Below are 20,390 nucleotides of genomic sequence, written 5' to 3'. Positions count from 1 at the left end.
GGGAAAACTGAAGAGTTCAAATGTCCAAAGAAGGGCCGTCATAGACCGTCCCGCGGCTGTATATGCATATTTACGGGTGGTTCATCTATACTCGTCCACAAAAAAAGGTAGGCAAATGTGCTATCCAATATTCATAACTTCATCTTCGTACGGCATGCTGCTTCTACGCATATGTGCCGTTGGAGGCCGCGACAAGCTCCCACCACGCCCGCATCAGAGCCATGCCGCCGTTCTGCGTCTCGGGGGTCCTACCCCTTCCGCGGTCGTTCGGATCGTTGTTCGTGGCCGCCGTCGTGGGTTTACGCCGCTCGGTTCTGTCTGCATTTTCTTCATCTCGTGGTCCCTGTCTGCTCAAGCGACCCAACACCTGCTGCCCGGGTTGTTCCTGTCCACCAACAAACACGTAGCTTTTCGTTTGGTTCTTCTGCGCCTCCCCGTTGGGTGCCCACACCTTGTCTGGGTTACCGTTGGCCCAGACACCGTCGTGTGGAAGCCCATAGTTACGGTAATCAATAACATTTGGATCATCGCGAGGGATACCGTCCGTCTCCATGGTCGGCATGGTTTGTTGGAAAACGCCTGCTCCCCACCAAGTGCCGAACCGACCCTCTCCGTCTCTGCTTGACAGTGCTGCCTTCGCATTGTGCTCTACCCAGTTCAAATACGCCTGGCAAGCAGACCCGTGGGCTTTCTTTATTTGATCATAGGCCTGCGAGTTCACAGTCATGCCAGGCTCAATATCGGCGGGATCAAGGTGCTGGCAGAACGTTACAAAATGATGAAAGAAGATGCCCTTGAAGGTTTGTCCGTCCTGTGAGCAGGTCGCACTAGCATCGCATCGCTCTTCCATGATGCCACCACGGCCGAGTCCGCGCCAGGGAGGCAGATAACCAGGAGGAAGTTCCGAGACATCATCGACGGGTTTGTCCGATGCCAAGTCCCAGCCTGAAGCCTTAATCACGGCTTGGATCAGTCTGTGTCCGTCTTCGAGATACGATGCGCTTCCAGTCGCAACCCAGAGACCACGTTGACCGGTCAGCAGGACGCCTTGATTGTAAGTGAAGACTGCCTCGCTGCGCTGATCACATTTGGTATTGCCTGGCTTTGACCTGTCAACATGGTAGCCGTCGACGTAAAGGCCGGCTTCATTGGTCATGTTGACTCCGGCAAGCCATTTGTAGCCTTCAATGGCGGCGGCGAGATATTTGGGCTCTCGCGTGGCTTTGAAACCGCTTGCCCGGTTGATCCACGGAGTTGTATTGTTGTCTCCTGGGAACCAGAGGTACATCGAAATGGAAGCAGCGATCCATAGCTCGTTGGTGATGGCATTCTTATACGGCTCCAGTCTCGGGTTCCAGTTCATGCCGCCGTCACAGAGACGTGTGTCCCAACCCTTAGATCCAAGATCCCAAAAGATTCTGGCCCGGTGAGCAAAGGAAGGAACCCAGTATTGGCCGTGCCACGGGCCGTTCTGCAACGCATCCCCGAGGCCCGGGGTTGTACTCTCGTTGAGTCCCTCTCGAGGATAGTAGAGTTCAGAGTGTATGTCAATAAATTTGATGGCGTCAACCCAGCCGAGGACAACCCAAAGAATATCATCAAAGGCCTTTGAAATTGTTAGCTTGCGCTTGTTGGTTGTGCTGTTCAATCTCGGACACGTACCTGATTACGGATTGAGACGTCATCTTGACCAAAGTACGAGGACACGAGTTGGGTAAAGAATGTATCTACCAAGTTCCTCTTGGCTCCTTTATCGGTATTTCTACCAATGTCAAGGACAGCCAATGCCTGCGACAATGAAGTCAGAGCACCCGACAGCATTGTCTCCATAACGGCGGCAGTCCAATCGATGGCTGCGGGCCATGTCCCTTGGTCTGCGACAAAGAAGTCATGTTGCATGACTGTAAGAGCCTCGAACGCAGCCTCGAGAGGTTCATCTTTCGTCCTTGATGTATCGACACGTGCCTTCTTCGCAGGTTGGGATGTCTGGAGGAAGCTTGTGGGTTGTTTCGCCTCGCAATCGGTTGGGAGCTGGGATTCGGAGTAGAAGATGGGGCAATAGCTCTTGGGCGCATTCGATGGTGTCGCCGCAACGAGAGCTGTTGTGCCGTAAGAAAAGACAAGAGCCGCGAGGAGAACCCCAGGTAATCGGAAGGCTGGTTGAGCCATCATGTAGTGGTTTAAAGGAAGGCTTCTATGATCAAGCAGACGAGCAATAAGCTCAAATAAAGGCGGCTCACGTACAGCAGCGCACTGCCATATTCAGAAGGAATTCGTAGTCGCCTAAGCGAGAATCAACGGGTGGCAGATATGTAGCAGTCGAATAGCGAAACCACAGCAAGCGATTGAAGCGCGGTAAAGGAGCAAAGGTCAAAAGTGAATGTTTTTAAGACAGTGAACACTGGGCTGCGACGGAGAAGTTGGCAGCGCTGAACAACCGGGCGATTTGGCGATGGCGGCAAAACCAAGGAAAGCCCACCCAACAGGTTAGATCCACCTGCACGAGGCACTCAAATGGTCGCAGAATGGCGCACCAAGGCGGGCGGTCACCTCCTCCGGAGGGTGGCGGCCACTAGATTATGTTCATGCGGGGCAAATCTGGAGGCGCCAAGACCCTTCCAAGACCCTGCGCTGTGTCATTGAACATTGATGCAGCTTCAGGACATAGCGAAGAGCGCTGGACGTCGGCTGAATCAACATGCTTTTCCGCTATGCCTGCGGGTGCCATAGACCTGGGAGATGCCCTGTTTCCAGCGAGAAATATGGTCACGGGCACCCACATGTAGGTAACAGACTGAATAAGGTAGCAAACCTCTTGGTTCTCTGCACCGGAAACTTGCGCCCAGCCCAGCCTCCTGGGCGGTGTAAAGCCCCGCGGCGGCACAGCCGACCAGCGGCGTGATCACCTGCCGATAACTGGCGACGAACTTGGTGGATCTGGTGACTCGCATCCGGCCCTCGGACGTGACCAACAGACAAGCTATATCAAGCCATCGAGTCCATTAACCATCGAGAGGTTAATCATCGTACCTTGGTAGGCTCTACCCGTAGGTATGGGCGGATATTTGTCTCGGGACTTGGGATTGGCCCTCCAAATTGGAATGATAGGCAAAAGCCGTTGAAGAGAACTTTGAGGAATGCATCGCTAAGGTGAAACGGACTGAGTCGGCCTCCCGGAGTTGCAGTTAGTGGTGCTCGACCACGCCAACCTGTCTCAGCACGCCAAGCTAGTGGGTTTCTTTTGCGCGGAAGGGCCCTCGCGCGCACACAATTGAGCCATGGACTAACTTACTCAGCGATGCTGTTAGCGGGAGCCCTGCACCAGAAGGGCAGGGCGGGCAGGGCAAGTGCTCCATCAAGCCTAGCCAGTTCTTCACCGAGGCACACCGAATTTAGCTGTCGTTAGGCAGTATGGACCCGCAAGCGAGCCTCCAAGGGCTACGTAATTTAAGAAGCATGATGTCTCTCCCAGTCCAATATACTGGTTTACATGGAAAAAAATTTAGAGAAAATTTCAATTAATTCAGTTCATACGTATACATCTCAGACTAGTCTCAGTTGTCTTCTTTGCATTCGGGATTAGTCGATTCCTTTCAGACAATGAGAGCGTGTTCTTTGTGTCCTGCAGCAGCACTACGCAAGACGCGCTTTCTGTTCAGTGGTCTTGCTAGCGAATCATTGCTGACAAAGTGCGCTGAGCCATCCAGAAGCAGGGCGTGCTGCCCCACTAGGCTGCACCTCTGCCACGCCCAGCCGCGGGCCAATTGTTTACACGCTTTAGGACTGGAAAGTAAACAAACGATCCCTGCACTTCTCATTGAACGCTTCTTCCTTCTCCATCTCTCTCGCCCGTGAGCTCAACACCACCATTCTTGACAGTTGTCGAGCCATTGTGCACGCCTCTATGCCTTGAGCAACTTTCTTTCGCTCGGTATTGCTTCTGTGCAGTTTTACGACTTTTAATTTGTCCCAAATATCGACTCACCGACGCGTCGCATTCTGCTACCGCTACCGCTGCGTTGTGAACGACGTGAATCTACTACTCTACCTTCCGCCGTTGACTCCCGTCCTGGAAACCGCGTTCGACGCGTCCTAGGGCAGTCATGGAGGCCGACCCAGTTCACAATCGCTACCGCTCTCGCATTCTAAGGGAAATGAATGCCAACCGCGACAACCCTTTCAACTCCCCTCCTTCCTCGACCGGCTCTCACGGTACCGTCAGCCCAACCATGTCCTCCGTCTTCTCAGACCCCGAAGGCGAATCTACCCGCAGACTCAACGAGGACATTGCTCGCATTGTTGGTCCTTCAAACGGCAGGCTTCAAGTCGATCTGGAAGCCGCCCACCGCAAGTGGCCTGAATTCTACGGTAAGCCCAAGAACGCCGAGACAAGAAACGACCGGGCCACCAGCAAAACTACTGGGTCGATGAGGCGCAAAGAGGACGTCTCCCATAAAAGCATAGTACAAAAATATCTCTCAACAATTGACGACACTACACAAGACACCTGGCAAGGCTCTAAGAGGACGCGCGCCGAAATGCAGCCCCGCGTCGATAACGAGTCCGACCTGTCTTCCAACATCTCCAAGTCGCCGTTCCGGTTTGACATTAACGCTGAAAACTTCCGCTTTAACCCCCACCAACAACACAACCAAAGTCCGTTGGCTAGAGGACACGCCCGCAGCGTCTCAGGTAATTACAAGGCTGCCCGACGGGCCTCCATGGCCGCAAAGACCGATCGTTGGAAGTCGGACTTTCTGGCACCTCATACCCAAGCAACGCCCAAGCAGGCGCCAGTCGAGAGTGCTCCTGAGAACAAGCCTACACCAGTTACCTTCAATACTATTAGGAACACATTCCCATCCCCAGCGACGACCGACAGCCCTGCCCAGAACGGAGCCACATCCCGATCATTCTTTATGCCCGACATCTCCCATCTCAACGATTTTATCTCGGGCAACCTCCGTTTTGACGGTGCCGTAAAGAACGGCGTTCCTGTATTCGTCAAGAACGGCCGCGTGCGTGACCGCATCGAGACTTTACCGCCTAACGACCATGCCGAGGTCGATGGCCTAGCAATCCCTGAGGACGAAGAAAACATTTTTGTGTCTATGGATATGCTCCGAGACGAAATTTGCAATCTTCAGGAACATGATGATCTGGTGCAGAGACATGCCCTCGACCTTGAGCATCAGGTCGATCACCTGCAAAACGAGCTCAAGCGACTGAAGGGCCGGAAGTCTATCGATAGTGCCCTTGGCTCTCGCACCGGCTCGGAGCCCGAGACTGCCGCCGATGAGCGGTACAACACGGAGAAGCTGCGTAAGTCAACCTGTCCTGTTGCAACGAAATGACCTAACAAGCTGTAGAACTTGAATCCCGAATGGCAGCATTGCAAGCCCGACTGGACCAGGCAACCACCCGGATCGGCATCAACGAGGTTGAGAACAACACCTTATCGCTCGAGAGAGACCGGGCGCTGAAGAAGCTTCAAGAAGCGTGTGTCAACATCGGCGAGCTGATGGACAAGATTGAGATGCAGGACAAGGAGCTTCACGAGACTCAGGAAAAGCTCAACGCCACGCTAGAAATCAACAATAACCGGGAGATTGTTCGTCAAGAAACTTCAAATGTTAAGCATGGCAAAGACGTTCCACAGGTAGACAACAAGTCTCTTCAAGCAGACAACAAAACCCTTCGCCGAGAACAGGAGGCTCTGCAACAAGAGCTGGAGGAGCTGCGAGCAGACAATAATTCTCTGCGCCGAGAGCAGGAATCGCTCATCCAAGAAAATCGGTCGCTGCGCAGTAACACGCGGTCACTTATGGCCGAGAATGAGGAGCTTCGCCAGGTTGCTGAGAATGCTAAGGAGGACATTGAGGCTGCTCGCGAGGAAGTCGAAGCTTTGCAGGTAGAGCTTCACACCATGGAGCAGGAGAAATCGACTCTGAAAGAGGATAACGATAGCCTCGTTCGCCACAACGAGAAGTACTTTAACGAGAACAAGATCCTTCGACGCGAGAACTCGGGCTTTGAGAGAAGCATCCACGATCTTCACGACGAAAACATGCGTCTCAAGGAGGAGATTGAGACCCTCAAGCAACAACTTGACCATTGTCGCCCTCTCGGAAAAACTGAGGACTTCTCTGCACGCCTCGACAAGGAGGAGGATGATGATGAGGAGGAGGAGAACATGACCTCGGCGTTCTTTATGCCTGACATTACTATTGATAACAGCACTCAGAACTCGAGAGTCCTTGATGTGACTGCCGAGGAGAAGGAGACACCGAGACGCGCGACACCTGGCAGGAAAACCATTGAATTCACTGAGACGACAGAGCAAACCGATCGCAGCGTAAACGAGCTTGACAACACCTTCCAGAGCCAACAAAGCTCGGTTGCACCTGAGCCTCGTCCCAAGAGACGGGCATCTAGTTCTCGTGCCCGCAGCTCTTCAAGCCAAGGCCAGAAGGTTGCCTTCTCCTTACCTGAGAGATCTGCAAACAGTACCAAAAACGCCAAGGCTTCTAACGTCGCGAACAAGGGCAGTAAGAGAAGCAGTACTTCTCACATGACCTCAAAGAGCTCGCTCAAAGGTGGCTCCGTTCCAGACTTGGACCCTTTCCAAGCCGAGGACGAGGACACGATGCCATCGCCGGAGAATACCAAAACCCATTCCATGGTCATTGACATGACAAAAAGCCGGAAGGAAACATCGACAAAGTCTCGCTCTGTCCGTCAGGAGGCGACCAACACCACGCGCAACTTGACTAGCCAGAGTCAGAAGAGTGTTTCGGTTAAGTCTGCAACCAAACCTTTCCAAAGCAAGTCCACCACGATCGACTTGCTCACCCAAGGCGGGCTCGACAACACTTTGACTACCGAGGTCAAGGGCAACTGCCCCGCCCTATCTTCTGATGCTCGCCGTGTCCTGGACAGCTTGTCCGGGCATAGTTGCAAGAACTGCATCGTATGCACCCGAATCAAGGCTCACCGTGGAACGGTTACGGCGGCTGATATCGCCGAAGGCAAGAAGCGTATCAAGATTGCTAGGCCAGTTCCTCCTTCTGAGCAGTACAAGCAGCTGGGCATGTCTACGGAGGACAACACCATGCGTCCCTCTCAACCTCCCGGTAATGCCTTGGCAAAGGTCATCAAGGGATTGGAGGATGAGCTGGAGCATATGAAAATGGACAAGGCGAAGATGCAGGCTCGCTATGATCAACACAACCCCGCTCTCAGCGAAACCAAGCGTAAGCAGCTATTTGCCGACATTCAGGTCAACATGAACCAACAGGAGGTCAAGAAGGGCCAAATCTACGCTCTGTACGACGTTCTGGAGGGCCAGAAGCAGGCTGGACAGGACATGACAGACGAAGAGCTCGATGTGACGGTTTTCAGCATTACAGGATTGAGCGTCAGAGAAATCACTGACCAGATTACTTGGGAGGGTATCCAGGGATAAAAGCCTAGCTGTGCTTGAGGCTTGTAACATGATGCGAGTAAGGCACTCGCGTGGCGTTAATGGGGTTTTCATGGTATGATGACGTTGGCTCGGAGAAGGATTGGGTCTTCAGCAAAGATTGTGAAAAAGGTTGATTATGTTCTGTTTACCGCGCTTGGTCTTCGTTGTATATATATGGGACCCTTTGGTGCAAGTGGTCGTTTGTGGACAGGAATTATACCCCGGGTCAGAAATCATGCCGAGTCTGTTAACTTGCCATTGCTGCCTATCGAGACATGTTCTGCCTACACGTTGCACTTCTCAAAGTGTAGCCACGTTGGGGACAACGAAACGCGTGAGACCTCGACTTGACAGCCTCAGGAAAGCGCTGGTTACTTTGTCTGATTTTTTTCAAGCTCGTCTGCTATCTATCACCCTCCGGTTGCAAATCTGATGATGTACGCGTTCCCGTTATCTAATGAGAAACGCTCGCCACAAGGCTGCACAAGATACCAACGAAGCATTTGCTAGTGATGGTTGCGGGATTCCGGAGGTCGACGTAGATTTCCCCCTTCACCAGCAGAATCGATTTGAATTCGACCAACGCCGATACACTGGACCGGTCTGCTTACTAGTGGACCCCGTCAACTGCCTCGAAAACAGAAATCAGAACACATTCCTATTCGGGGGTGAACTGGACTTGCGGGCATATATGCTGGCTGCGAGTTCATTGTTGACAGTAATGGCAATAATCAGCGTCGCAATCAGTGAGTGTTTGCTTCCTCGGCCCAGTGTCTCCGTCGTAATGGGTACTGCCATATCCTCGGTCAGTTGGAAAAGCATCGCGAACAAACCATGAATGTGACCGCAAATGAGGCAATGACGCGGCGAAATCCTAGACTGTCGTCAGGGCTACGGTACATCGCTCTAGACGCAACGAGGAATGTATCACTGAATTGTTATGTTTGATACCTTTGTCTTATCTGCAGACGGCCAAGTTCTAGCTGTCAAAACAGACGTCGATGCTGCCTTCGGAATTAGGCACGCGTTTCCTGAGTGAAAAACTGATTAGGCAGGACTGGTGACGGCTTCCAGCATGTTGAGACGCGATGACCAAGAGCCGTCTTTCATGGGAACCTATCCATCGCGGGCGTCATTAGCTCACAGGCCAAAAAGCCAAGCTATCAAACAGTATTGAACAATAAACTGTCGGTAGGCAAGCTGCAATGGAAACCAACAAGGGGAAGGTGAACACCAGATTTATCATGTCAAACCCGCAAGGGAAGCTAGAATGATCCTATATGGGATAACGACAGCAGTTTCACAGCAGGTTTTCCTAGTTGGGAGATCTCTTCTTCATACCATCGCACATAGGCAACGAGCATAATGAAAAGTGGTAAAAATCAAAAATTGCACCCACGATGGCCCCGAAGGGCAATCGAGAGAGGTCGACTCCGCGATGTGCAATGCAGGCCTCCCTCTCTGCCACCCGGATTTCTTGATCCCCAGGTGGCCAGATAAGGTAAGTATGAAGAAAAAAAGAGGAAAAGAAGTATGAAAGGGCGGGATACGGACGGCGTTTATATAGATTTATGGGGGCGGTAGACTGTGGCAGTATTGACCGCAATCACTCGATGGCACGTGCGTCTGTGGAGCTTCGGCTCGTGCTTTTTGATTGGCCAGGATTGGCCATGAACTGAGGGCACGCTGCTTCCTTTTGGACCACATCACGCCTTCTTGATTACCAGACCACGAGAATAAGTGAAGCTGATACCAAGCTCTGCAGTATGTCTTGAAATACTTCGGCATGCGCTGAAGCATACAATCTGTTATGTTTTGTGTGGATGGGTGTCTGAAAGCTCCCAAGGCTTCAAGAGACTGAGTGAATGTCCACACCCAGACCACTTAACACTTGCTCCCAAACAAACAAGGAAGGTGAAGACGAGATAAAACTAACTAACACGGTCAACGGCTCCCTTTTCTCGTACCTGATACAAACCTGCCGATAATTAAGGCCTCATTAATAACACCCTTTTTGTTCCCTCTGTCGTTCTTGCGATAAATTTCTACTGTTGATTATCTCCAATGCACTTGATAACCTTACGCCATTCTTCCCGTTGATATCTGCGCCCTTTTGAACCAGCAGTCTGACCAAATAAGCTTGTCCTGCGCAGGCTGCATTCATCAAGAGCTTGTTACGCGCCTCCAACTTATGAACATTGGCTCCGTGATCAAGAAGCCTGGCCATGGAAATATCGTTGAGCTCAACTGCCAGCATGAGAGGAGTCGTGGGCCCCGTAAGTGAGACGCCGCTGCTCTGTGAAAAAGTTGCCTCTTTCAAGCAAAAGCTTAACGACACGCAGATGTCCTCTTGTCTTTGCTGAATGTAGCGCTGGATAGCCAACTGAAGTCGATTCTATTGGTATCCTGTAATGGAGAAGCAGGGCTAAAAGCTCAACATTTTCAAATAGGCCCAGCAGCAATGCAGAGTGGTAAGCTATCGCGACATGTCTGATCTATGTTAGCGCTTGATTCCATCACGCGTCTGGCTGTCTCAAGATGGCCTTCTTGTACGGTATAGTAATGAGGCGTGTATTCTTATCGATCAGGCTCATTCATTCTCTTTCCTCGCTGTTGAGAAATGTTGCAAAGGCTGGTCATTTTTCGCCCACCGCGAACCCTAGAGCTGGACCAGAAACGCTCGATATGCAAATCTAAGCGGCAGGCATTCTAGAGAAATTCTATATCCTCCATTTGGTCACAAACCAGCGGTCTTCGTTTCCATATAAAAAGTTCCATGGCATTTATGAGTGTCTCCAGCTGATGTTCATTGTGTATTCATCGGGCTGTTAAAGCAGTGGGCTTGGGCATCTTAGCATTTCGTTCTTGCATGCCGCTATCCTTCAACAGCCTACTATTCCCGAGAGGTTGAAGCGGTTTTGTCACTGGTAATGCCCCTTCAAGGCTTACGGCACCGGAAACCGGTAGGTGGAACACAGTCTCGGACGATAAACTTTAGCAGTCGTACCCTATTGCCGCCAACCGGGAGCTACATAGTCTTCTTGAACAACGACAGGGAGGTTGGGGTACAACATATAACTTATCAAGATCAAACTTTTCAACTTCAGCGTTGTCGTCGGTGGAGTAAATGACCGCAAAAGGTCTCGGCCTCCAGGCAGACTTGACGCTTCACATCTTGCGGTAAATACTTGGAATGTTGAATATGCGCACATATAAAACCAATGGTTATTGTAAGATGCGCTCATGACAGCGCTTGTAATTGAAATAGGTTTGAAGAAGAACGTCATAATGACTTGGTGCTACACATAGCATCAACGTCGAAAGCCCCAAACTCCAAGAACCAAAGGTATTCTGATCGACAACCGCAATCAAAGGCTGCATAAACCCAAAAACCAAGCGCCATATCCGTTCCAACTCAAGGATCTCATCCTTCAATCCCATTTTATTTTTGAATTTAAAGCTTATGCTGTCGGCTTGTAGTTCAAGCGCGGAAGCACATGACAATGCAATCAAGACAACTCGAGCAGCATTGGGCCTAATGGGCGGCGGTTAGCAACTATATATCACTGCTATCGGGCTGAATCACACGGCTGTACTAGGAAGGGGTGGGCCGTGGAGCAAAATGACTTACACATGTCCAGGATTTCTTTTCTTCCCTTTGTCTCTCCTCCTTGGTGAGAGGGGCATTGCGGTCAGGCTGCATGGTATGCGCCGTGGGCTTGGGCTGATCTTTCACCACCATTTTGACGGTATGTGGGATGGATTGTGGCGGGGAGAACGTCTAGGGCGCTTGCGATTGCTCAGTACGTCTGAGACTTCAGTTATCCAGAGATGGATTAGATAGTCAATCACTGGGTCTGAAGAGAGAAATAAATGACGCGAAGATTGCAGTGAATCTAGAAAATCCAATCCCAAAACCCAGGGGAAATCGCTCCTAAGTTATATCGCAAACATGCCATTCTACCCGCTCCTCAAACAAACCAACAATCTCATTAACCCCCTGTGAGGCAGTGCAACACTGCCGCCAAGGATCTCGTCCAACCCACATAATTTTACAGAAAAGAAATCCCATGGGCCGAGAATACGCGGACACGCGAACAAGCCAAATAGGGGGGGAATTCGGCCAAAAAAAAAATAAAAGAGAGAGACCATCTAGACCTTGAATCTGGTTCTGTCTTGGCTAAAGGGTTGCATGGACTGCGGATGTTCATCTCCGTACAAAACTGCCAAATGACGAACCAGACGGTTTCAATTAACTGGGTTCGGCGATGTTGATCGACGTGTTGCGTGAGCGCAGCCCCCCTTCTCCCCTGAGCCGGTGGTGTCTCCCCCGACGGGCAAAGTGGACAACGTCGTGAAACGGAAACACTGAAACAACCATCACCCCGGTCCAAATCTCTCGCCTCCGCGCAGTGGGTGTCTTGGTAATGCGAAAGAGCATTATTTTGCTTTCTCGGCGTCAAATCTCCCAAGACCACAGCGCTGACATGGCATTATCTTCCCCTGCATAGCTGTCCTCCAGTGATCGTAAAGCATACCGGCACAGGCAGCAGTTTATGCCCCCCCTGACAAAGTTGGCATATCAGTGGGGAATCGTCATCTGCTTCAGACGAACCATGCCAGCAGACCATGAGGCTTAGCAGCGAAACCAGATGAATGCTCGTGTTCGACCTGCTGAGACGGTCCGACAGAACGCCTCGTCAATCTCAGCTTCAGGTCAGGCTATCTTTGGTATTTGGATAGGGCTGAGACTTAGTTCGTTCCATCGTTCTGTAAAAATTTAGTGGTGTCATTTTCATGTGTCTCTTTTCCATGAGGAGCCCAGCCAATCTGTGGTGATGGCCACAAGCCCACAGTCTTCGATGCTGTTATGAGCGTGAACAATGTGCTCACCATGGAGAGTCACCGCATCAAGACGAAAGACCTGAAGCTCTCACCAGTCCCCAAGAATTGAACAACTGCCCTCTAAGCTGCCAGGCGACGCGAGGACCAGTATAGAGACCGTGCACAAGCTTTCCAGTAAAAGATACGTACCGCAGCCAGAAGCCCAACGTCCCTCCACTTTTTTTCCATGCTTCATCGCACCCGTTCAGCCTCGCTCGACAAATTGACGCCCCGCCATACAAACCAACATCGTCAACCTCGTTCAGCAGCCCACCGACGTCACCCACGTAGCTCACTCTCGCGCCTCGTGTCCCTTCAACACATTCCCCTCTAACCTCCAACCGCGCATCCGTACCTCACCTAACCCCCCCAACTCAAAGCGCCGTTCACCGCAAGACACAACCGACAAGATGGCCGACGTAGAAATGGAAGTTGACAACCCGCCCTCCCCCTCCGCCGACACGGGAGCCGCCCCCGCGCGCAACGAGTCCGAGATGCAAACCCATGGCCGCGCCACCGCCGTCCGCTCCATTGAGGGCTGGATCGTAATGGTGACCAACGTGCACGAGGAGGCCGACGAGGAGGCCATCCACGACAAGTTTGGCGAGTTCGGCGAGATCAAGAACCTGCATCTCAACCTTGACCGGCGGAGCGGTTACGTCAAGGTATTTCAAACCCTCCCCTCCATATCTCTGCCTGGGACGTCTGAGGGAAACCTTTTCAAATACGGGATTTGAAGACTAACAATGAGACCAGGGTTACGCCCTCATCGAGTACGCAACGCTGACCGAGGCCCGCGCGGCAATCGACTCCGCCCACGAGACAAAGCTCCTCGACCAGACCGTCTATGTCGACTTCGCATTCGTTCGTCCCCCGCCAGGCGGCAAGGGCGGAGCCAACCGCGGCGGCGCGAGGCCCCAGAACCGAGGCCGCGGACGGAGCCGCAGCCGTAGCCGCAGTCGCAGCGCCGACAGGGATGTCGCCGCTGCCAAGGAGGGAGACGTCCAGTGATTGATTGCTCTCTTGGTCTGGCACGCTTCCTGTTGGAATGCTTCCTTTAAACCAAAAAGAAACAACAAGACGAGCACGGAGAGGAAGAAAGAAACCACTATCTAGACGCTTGGAAACCAGCGGACGAGGGAACAGATAGATGAGGTCATGGGGATGGCCTTGCCGATGTGTTGCGATCCGGAACGGTCAAATGAGGGGATCGCGCGAACAAACACGTCGGCATGTGTAATTTGGTCTGAAAAGGTTGGTGGTGATCTAAACCGATCCTTGTGAGATGTGGTCTATAAAGATTACTAACTGAAATCACAGGCTACAAAAGAGAAGAAAAAATTGATATCAGAAATATATTTTCACGAATTGAAATGAATGAGAAACTCGGTGGCAACGACCTGTTCGTCCCCCCAAATGTTGCCGCTGACCATACCGCTGGTCTCAATGGACCTCGTCCCGATGGAAGCTCTGTGATTTGTTTCCTATATCAGCCTAGGTTTGCAAAGTGACGTGATGCTTTCCATTCTCACAGCGCACCACAGTACATCACTTGATCATGTGTATCGGAATTCATTCGAGGTCATAATAATCATTAAACGTAAGGCCGCTGGCCATGCAGGTATCGAAAAAGAGCTAGTCCCAAGGGAAACCAGCGATCCAAGACTTTTGTGCCCTCGTATCAATCCTACTCCTTTGAATGCTCGTATTGATCTTGCTCGAATCCAATGTTCCGCGAAAAAATAAGTATGCGAGGTACCCGACATGGGCAACCCCATGGAAAAGAAAACCCCCCTCATTCTCATCATGTCCTCATGTGTCGTCAGGCATAAAAAACCCCCTTCATCTTCTCTCATACCTCGTTGCTTGCTGCTCATAACCCACAGGCGAGTCATACCGCGCTGACGACTCATATGTACGTGGGGAGTCCAATCCCCCTGGCGACTCGTATCTTGCGTTTCTCGGTACGTCATACACAGGCTCCCGTCCAGCGGGGGGCACCGCCGTGTACGGTCTGCCTGGTCCCGACCCCGATGGGTCACGCTGTTCCTCGCCGGCCTCCAACTCCTCGGGAGGTGGAGCATTGGTATCCTTCTTCTTCAGACTGAAGAACCGCTTGAAGCCCGCCGGAGCAGGTGGCTGCAGGGTCGCACCCTCCTTTGCGTCGTCCCAGAAAAGCTTGGGAACAAGGAGCCGGTACTGTGTTGTGATGCCCGTGGGGTCTTTGGGGTTGACCTCAACGTTGAGGCATATATCCAGACCGCCTTCGAGATCAACGGCAAACCTATCGGAGTTCTTCTGCTGCTTTACCGACAAGCCGGTCGGCGTGCGATGGAACGGCTTGGGCGGTGGCAGCGCGGCCTGGCGCTCGTGGCTCATAGTGCGTGCGCGAGGCGGTGGTCGAGCGGTAAATTGCGATTCGTCACCAGGCTGGTACTCGTCGTATTGTGGAACCCCGCGGATAGGTGCGCCCCTTGATCGCGTGGCGGGGCGAGCCGTAAAGTACGAATCGTCTCCCGACTGGTATTCGTCGTGGCCACCACCTCCACGCAGACCCATACCTCTAACCCGTGGTTGCACAGCCGGCCTGTCATCGTATTGGTCATAGCCATAATGACCATCTTCAACTGAGCTAGCGTCGTTATCTTCTTCTCCCCATTGACCATTGATACCCCCGTCGTCAGGCTGAGCCTTCTTGCTGCCCCGACGACTGAAGAAGTTGCGCGTCAATGACATTGAACGCTTCGGCTTGCTGAGTTCCGCCGGACGGGCTCCATCGGTCGAGTTACGGCGTGAAAGCCTTCTGAACAAGCCTCCGGCCTTGCCGCTGTTGGAAATAGGGGGCCGGGAAGAGTCTCTTGGAGAGTCTTTTTGGATGTCAGGCCGGTAAGCGGGACCTTTATTAGAGGAGAAACGCCGCAAAAGACCACCACGGCTAGCAGGGGGACTAGGGCTTCTATCGTAGGCCGACAGCGGCGGTGTGGGCGGCGGCGTAGCGCCAGGAGTCCATTCTCGGATGGCGCACCAGTTGCGATGCGGCAGCAGATGCTTGTTGTTCCTGGGCTTTCCATCGACTCCGTGGCCAAACAATGGAATCATGTTCTCCTCGGTGGAGTCGTCAAAGTGGTGGATCTTGTTACGCTTGTTCAGAATGTCTGCCATCAAATCAGGAGGGGGTGTGTTGACGATAGCCGATGATATGACGTTGGGCATGTAGCGGAAGTCCTTGTGCTTCGGTAGACCGAGTTTGGGGTTGGCGTAGAACTGGCCGACAGCTGCTAGGTGGACATCACCACTGAGGAATGTAACTCTTACGGACTTGTCTGCTGCAAGATCCTGCATGTCCTGGATAACAATCTCTCGCTCCTTCTTGTGGTTCTTGGCAGTCCAGTGGTCGTTGAGGTCGTCGAGAACCTCTACACCTCCGTCGATGTGGTTCAGGGTGTTACCGAGCATTCCTAGCTTGCCAAGAGCCTTGACGGGATCCATTGCTCTCGAGGTGAGACTATACTGTTAGCATTGGTCGGCTTGATGTTACGGGTCTACTCACATATTCTCCAACCAGACCAATCTGGGATAGGCGATCGGGACACCAAGCAAAACAAGCAAATGCTGGGTCCTGCCGTTCCGGAGCTCGTCGTAGCAACGGTCCATGATATGCTGCCAGGTAGCTTCACTGACAACATCGGTTTCCGTTCTTTCCGTTCTCGCATCAACGGCTAGCAAAGAAACCTTTGAGCCAAGTTCTATAAACAAGCTGCGACTCAACTCATTGATATAGGGTCCAGGCTGGACACCGAGTACCCAGCTGGGCTCAGACGCTTCTGTTTCATTCGGAAGGCTCTGGTGTTGGAATAGCATGTAGTACTTGTAAGCCACGTTGCCGAGGCCGGAAAAGACCGGCGAGTTCATGTCATGATGGGCATACGAGCCAAAACCATCAGAGATGTCGTGGTCGTCCCACATATTAACCATGGGAATCTGAGAGTTGGCCAACCCGAAGAGACCTTGCGAGAACCACATGCAGTATCTCTCGAGATACGCCCGTTCCAGCTCGTCCTGCATCGTCGGAGTAAAGGGCGTGTTATGCTTGTGAAGAGGATTTTTGATCATGAGCCACTCGCGGAACTGCTTGCTCTGATCCATCAAGCAGTCGTTGTAGATCTGATCACCGCCGCCAAGCATGACATGGAACGGCTGAGACTGGTGTGTGTTGAGAACATCGCGCCACATGGGGTCAGGGCCGCTGAAATCGTCGGGATTAACACTCATGCTGAACCCGTTACAGCTATAGAACATGATGTTCATAGATTCTCCTGCAGCCGGGACCCAAAAGCCCATGGACGGACCTCGGTTAATGCGATAAGCGATACGCTGCTGTTTCTCGCGAAGTTCGACTTCGATGTTGAAGCGCCAGAACGTGTAGCCCCGCTCCGCGTGCAGTCGGAACCCGCGAACATCCTTATACTTAGAGACCTTCTCTCCGTCAATCTTGACGCGCTTGCGGCGGCTTGAGAAGGAACCAGGGTAGTCTAGAGAACCATCTGCGGGAGCGATATCAGGGGGGCTCTTCGTTTTCTCGAACAGCCCATTATCTGATTCATCCCTTGATAGGTCTTTGGCCTCTTCGAGGTGGTCTACGGGTCGGACATAGAGAGTTTCTCCTCTTCTTCCTAGCTTCGGCATTCCGGCAATCGGGTCCACGTATTCTGGGGGGAGATCTTGCTCTCCGGAGATCAGCTGTGGCGGGGGCGGGAGCAATTCAAGCGGCTGCACAAACAGCCGTAAGGTCGGCGCAATTTCGTAGGAAGAGTCGCTGTCCTGGGTCACAATCATTACTGAGCCGCGCCACAAGGTTCGCTCGGTGGCTTCAGTATTCCTGGCACGAGCAGGGACCTTCTCGTGCTTAAGCCCACAGTATCTCAGCAGCGGGCCACACTTGAGGTACAGAGGCGGCTTGAATCTTGTGGGTGCTGTTACCTGTTAGCCTTGTTCCTGGGTCCACATAACCATTGGGCTCACCATTTGTCTCATCATACTCGCCGTCGAAAGCTTCTGCCTTGCGAGGCCGAGAGGCACTTCCCCTACGCTTCCCACTTCCCTCCCACCAAGGCGTGTTCTTATCAGCCCCAGGGAGTTCTTCGTCGCTAAGTTCAAGCAAAGAACCAGACAAGCTGCCGACCGTGGCCTTCCTCCACTCATCGAGATACTTGGGCGGCTTGTAGATGCCTTCACCAGGACGGAAGCTGTCGCGGCCGTGATATAGTTTTTTATTAACACGTTGGCCGCGCTCGTTGTACTCATCGTCAGAGTAATACTCTCGATCATACTGTCTCCCACGCTCCGCAGCTTCCTTATGAGAAAGGTGATGAGACTCCTCACCTCGACCTCCTGATGCAACAGGCTCAAAATAAGCACCATTGTCATGATCGTAGTTGCGGTGAGTCGTAGGGGCGGTGGCGCGCCGTTGGACACCACCCATGTCAAATCCGATTAGCCTCGCAGCTTTACTGGGAATCCCGGCTTTTCCAACATCCCCCTGAGGAGCTTCCCGGGGCAATGCCTGTTCACGCATGGCGAGTGACGCGGACCGCTGAACAGGTTGGCCACCCATGGCAGCAGCAGATTCATCCAAAGCCGCATTGCGGACCTCAATGTCCTCAAATTTCTTCTCGGCATCCTTTCGAATATTGAACCAAGGGTCACCTTTCGGCTGCTTCTTAAGCTTGTTGCTTCCGCGCCGAGTGAGAGACCAGCTAGGCCGCCGAGACTTGGTAACTGGCGGCATAGGCTCGGGATCGGTCTCCGGGCTTTGACTCCTTTCTACAGGTGCCGTAGGCAAGTTCAAATCATTCTTGGCGGCCCGCTCGCGGAAGCTCAGGTTACGCTTCGGAATACCTGAGTTGGGCGCCGGTGCCTGTCTAGGCTCCTCGCGCAGGCTGACACTCCTCTGAGGTATGCCGCCAGAATATGTAGGGTGATGTCTCGTCGCCGTAGCCATGGCAGGAGCTCTGTGCTGGTAGTGACCAGATTCATACCGTCCGTCATCTTCGGGCACGTAGCGTGGCTGCCGTCGCGCATCGTCAAGTGACACGCGCGCAGGCGCATATCTCCTATCGTCGACATAGTGCTGTGTAGGAGCTCCCCGAGGAGCAGCAACATTGGCCTGCTGCTCAGGCGCTGCGCCTCTCCAGTCATCCTCATCGTACGAAATGTCGCTAAACCGCACTTGCGGAACCGGTGCGGGCTGTTGCCGGGGTTGTTGCTGAGGCGGCTCTGGAAGCGGCCTTTGAGGTTCTTGCTTTATCAGTGGCGGTTGCTGTACTGCCTTCTGGGGTTGTTGGTGGTGTGGCTGTTGCGGCGGTTGTGACCGCGGGGCGCGGTGTGAGGGTTCTGGAGGCTGAAGAAGATCGGGGTTCTTAGCCGCCGCGGCGGCAGCCTTCTCTCTCGCACGGCGCTCTGCCGCTTCCACACGAGCTCGCTTCTCCTCCTTGGTGATGCTGTCGAGCGTCAGCTCAAGCCTCTGGAGTGGAGAGCGATCATTGGCGAACTTTCTGGATCCTCCCGAAGGCTTCCTCGCCTGTCCTTCTGACCTTCTCCTCGATGAACTCTGGGATATGCGGGGTTCGCGGGGTTCGTGGGCCTGCCGCGTCTCGTTGGTCGTATCGAGCGTCTGTTGTGAGCGGTTGAGTGGCGGATACTCTTCTTGCTCTTCCGCCCTCTGCTCGGGCGGCGGCGGCGGCGGCGGCAGTTCGCTCCCCGGCGTGGATTTTCTGTAGTAGCCCTCGGGATCCATGTCGTCGTCTTGGCTTACTAGCGGGCTAGGATGCCGTTGGGGACGAGATGTGCCTGGGGATGGATATGTGTATGGCAATCCTCCGTTGCCGTACGGATGTCTGAAGCTCACGGGCGGGCCCTTGGGTACATCGGGAGCGGCTGGAGGCGTGGCACCCGCGGGGAGATAATATTCCTGATCGGGGACTGAGAACTCTTCCTGCTCGTTGCGCTCTCTACGTCGTCGCTGGCGCCTTTCAGCCTGCTGGTCTTCTGGGTACTGAGACTCGCCGTAGGGGAATGTAGGCGGGCGCGGGGCAAGGCCTTGTTGGCCTGCAAAGCTGGAGGCGGTGGGCGAAGCGTAGGGGCTGAGAGTCGATTCGGTGACAGCCTCGGTGTTTGTCGTTTGAAGAGAAGTACGATTAGATTTTGGAGGAGGGGCAGGAGCGGGATGATCCAGCTGATCAGGAGAAGATTTACGATCTGGTAGACTAAAGTCTTCAGATTGTCGTCGCTGACGTCTCGCGGATTTGGGGCCTGTCAGATCGCCCCAATACGGTGCACTCGGCATGGCGACGAGGCTGTGATCTGGACCTGGACAGTATATATTTGTCGCAAGAGCTATAACTGGGCTGCAGGACAGCTGATCGACTTCAGGGCTGAGCGCAAGATCGGTGAATTGACGTGTACCGTCTGTGTGAGCTTCAACGGAAAAAAACTACTCGGGTAACTAAAGCAGCAGAACTAGCGGTAGTAAAGGCCGGGCGTCAAAGACATATGCAGCTTGCCATAGCAGCCAATGCGATGTAAACACGCGCGCGCAACGGAGGGTCGGCCGGATGCAAGCAGGGGCGCATAAGTCAGTCGAGGTTGCGTCTAGATGCAATGTCCGTAGAAGATAAGCCGAGCAAATACAAAAAAAATGTGCAGCTGAGAGGAACAGACAAGAGCTTGGGGAAGAGGGACAAGAGGAGCAATTTTTTTTCTTAGTTCTCACTGCGACTCAAGCATCAAGAGCTGGAAAAAATGGCGAGGTTGACGGGTTGTTTTACGGCGTCATTGGGTTACCCAGTTGGGTTAGCAATGGGAAGCTGGGCCCGGGTTGGGGGCGGCTTAGGCGGAGGTAATCCTGGTTTTGGGGAACTTTGGGACATGGGTTCTGAGTCTGTTCTGCTCTTGTTGCCAAACCAGGCATGTCGTGACTGTCATCGATTGGGCTGAAAAGGCCTGGGTAGGTATCCGTAGGAGGTAGGGTAAGGTGGTTTAG

General features: G+C 53.0%; 5 protein-coding genes across 5 annotated transcripts; 2 read left to right on the top strand and 3 right to left on the bottom strand.

Annotated features, from left to right (window-relative positions):
- Positions 1–163: 163 nt before the first annotated feature.
- CTRU02_209746 (glycosyl hydrolase) lies at positions 164–2,169 on the bottom strand (the record flags this gene model as incomplete). Its single annotated transcript, XM_036720561.2, has 2 exons — positions 164–1,606; positions 1,663–2,169. 2 exons carry the CDS (start codon positions 2,167–2,169, stop codon positions 164–166), a joined length of 1,950 nt encoding a protein of 649 aa, XP_036587401.2.
- A 1,934-nt stretch (positions 2,170–4,103) lies between these two features.
- On the top strand, positions 4,104–7,465 carry CTRU02_209745 (rhoptry protein; the record flags this gene model as incomplete). Its single annotated transcript, XM_036720560.1, has 2 exons — positions 4,104–5,322; positions 5,370–7,465. The coding sequence occupies 2 exons, from the start codon at positions 4,104–4,106 to the stop codon at positions 7,463–7,465; spliced, it is 3,315 nt and encodes a 1,104-aa protein (XP_036587400.1).
- A 3,481-nt stretch (positions 7,466–10,946) lies between these two features.
- On the bottom strand, positions 10,947–11,207 carry CTRU02_209744 (uncharacterized protein; the record flags this gene model as incomplete). Its single annotated transcript, XM_036720559.2, has 2 exons — positions 10,947–11,000; positions 11,097–11,207. The coding sequence occupies 2 exons, from the start codon at positions 11,205–11,207 to the stop codon at positions 10,947–10,949; spliced, it is 165 nt and encodes a 54-aa protein (XP_036587399.2).
- A 1,552-nt stretch (positions 11,208–12,759) lies between these two features.
- Positions 12,760–13,360, top strand: CTRU02_209743 (RNA recognition domain-containing protein; the record flags this gene model as incomplete). Its single annotated transcript, XM_036720557.1, has 2 exons — positions 12,760–13,014; positions 13,106–13,360. The coding sequence occupies 2 exons, from the start codon at positions 12,760–12,762 to the stop codon at positions 13,358–13,360; spliced, it is 510 nt and encodes a 169-aa protein (XP_036587397.1).
- Positions 13,361–14,191: 831 nt separating this feature from the next.
- CTRU02_209742 (uncharacterized protein) lies at positions 14,192–19,694 on the bottom strand (the record flags this gene model as incomplete). Its single annotated transcript, XM_036720556.1, has 3 exons — positions 14,192–15,854; positions 15,900–17,322; positions 17,372–19,694. 3 exons carry the CDS (start codon positions 19,692–19,694, stop codon positions 14,192–14,194), a joined length of 5,409 nt encoding a protein of 1,802 aa, XP_036587396.1.
- Between the last annotated feature and the right edge of the window lie 696 nt (positions 19,695–20,390).

The sequence above is a fragment of the Colletotrichum truncatum genome (genome assembly GCF_014235925.2).
Source record: "Colletotrichum truncatum strain CMES1059 chromosome Unknown Contig_0006, whole genome shotgun sequence".
Lineage (NCBI taxonomy): Eukaryota > Fungi > Ascomycota > Sordariomycetes > Glomerellales > Glomerellaceae > Colletotrichum > Colletotrichum truncatum.
Note: the sequence above shows the minus strand (reverse complement) of the source record. Positions and strands in the feature narration are given on the sequence as shown.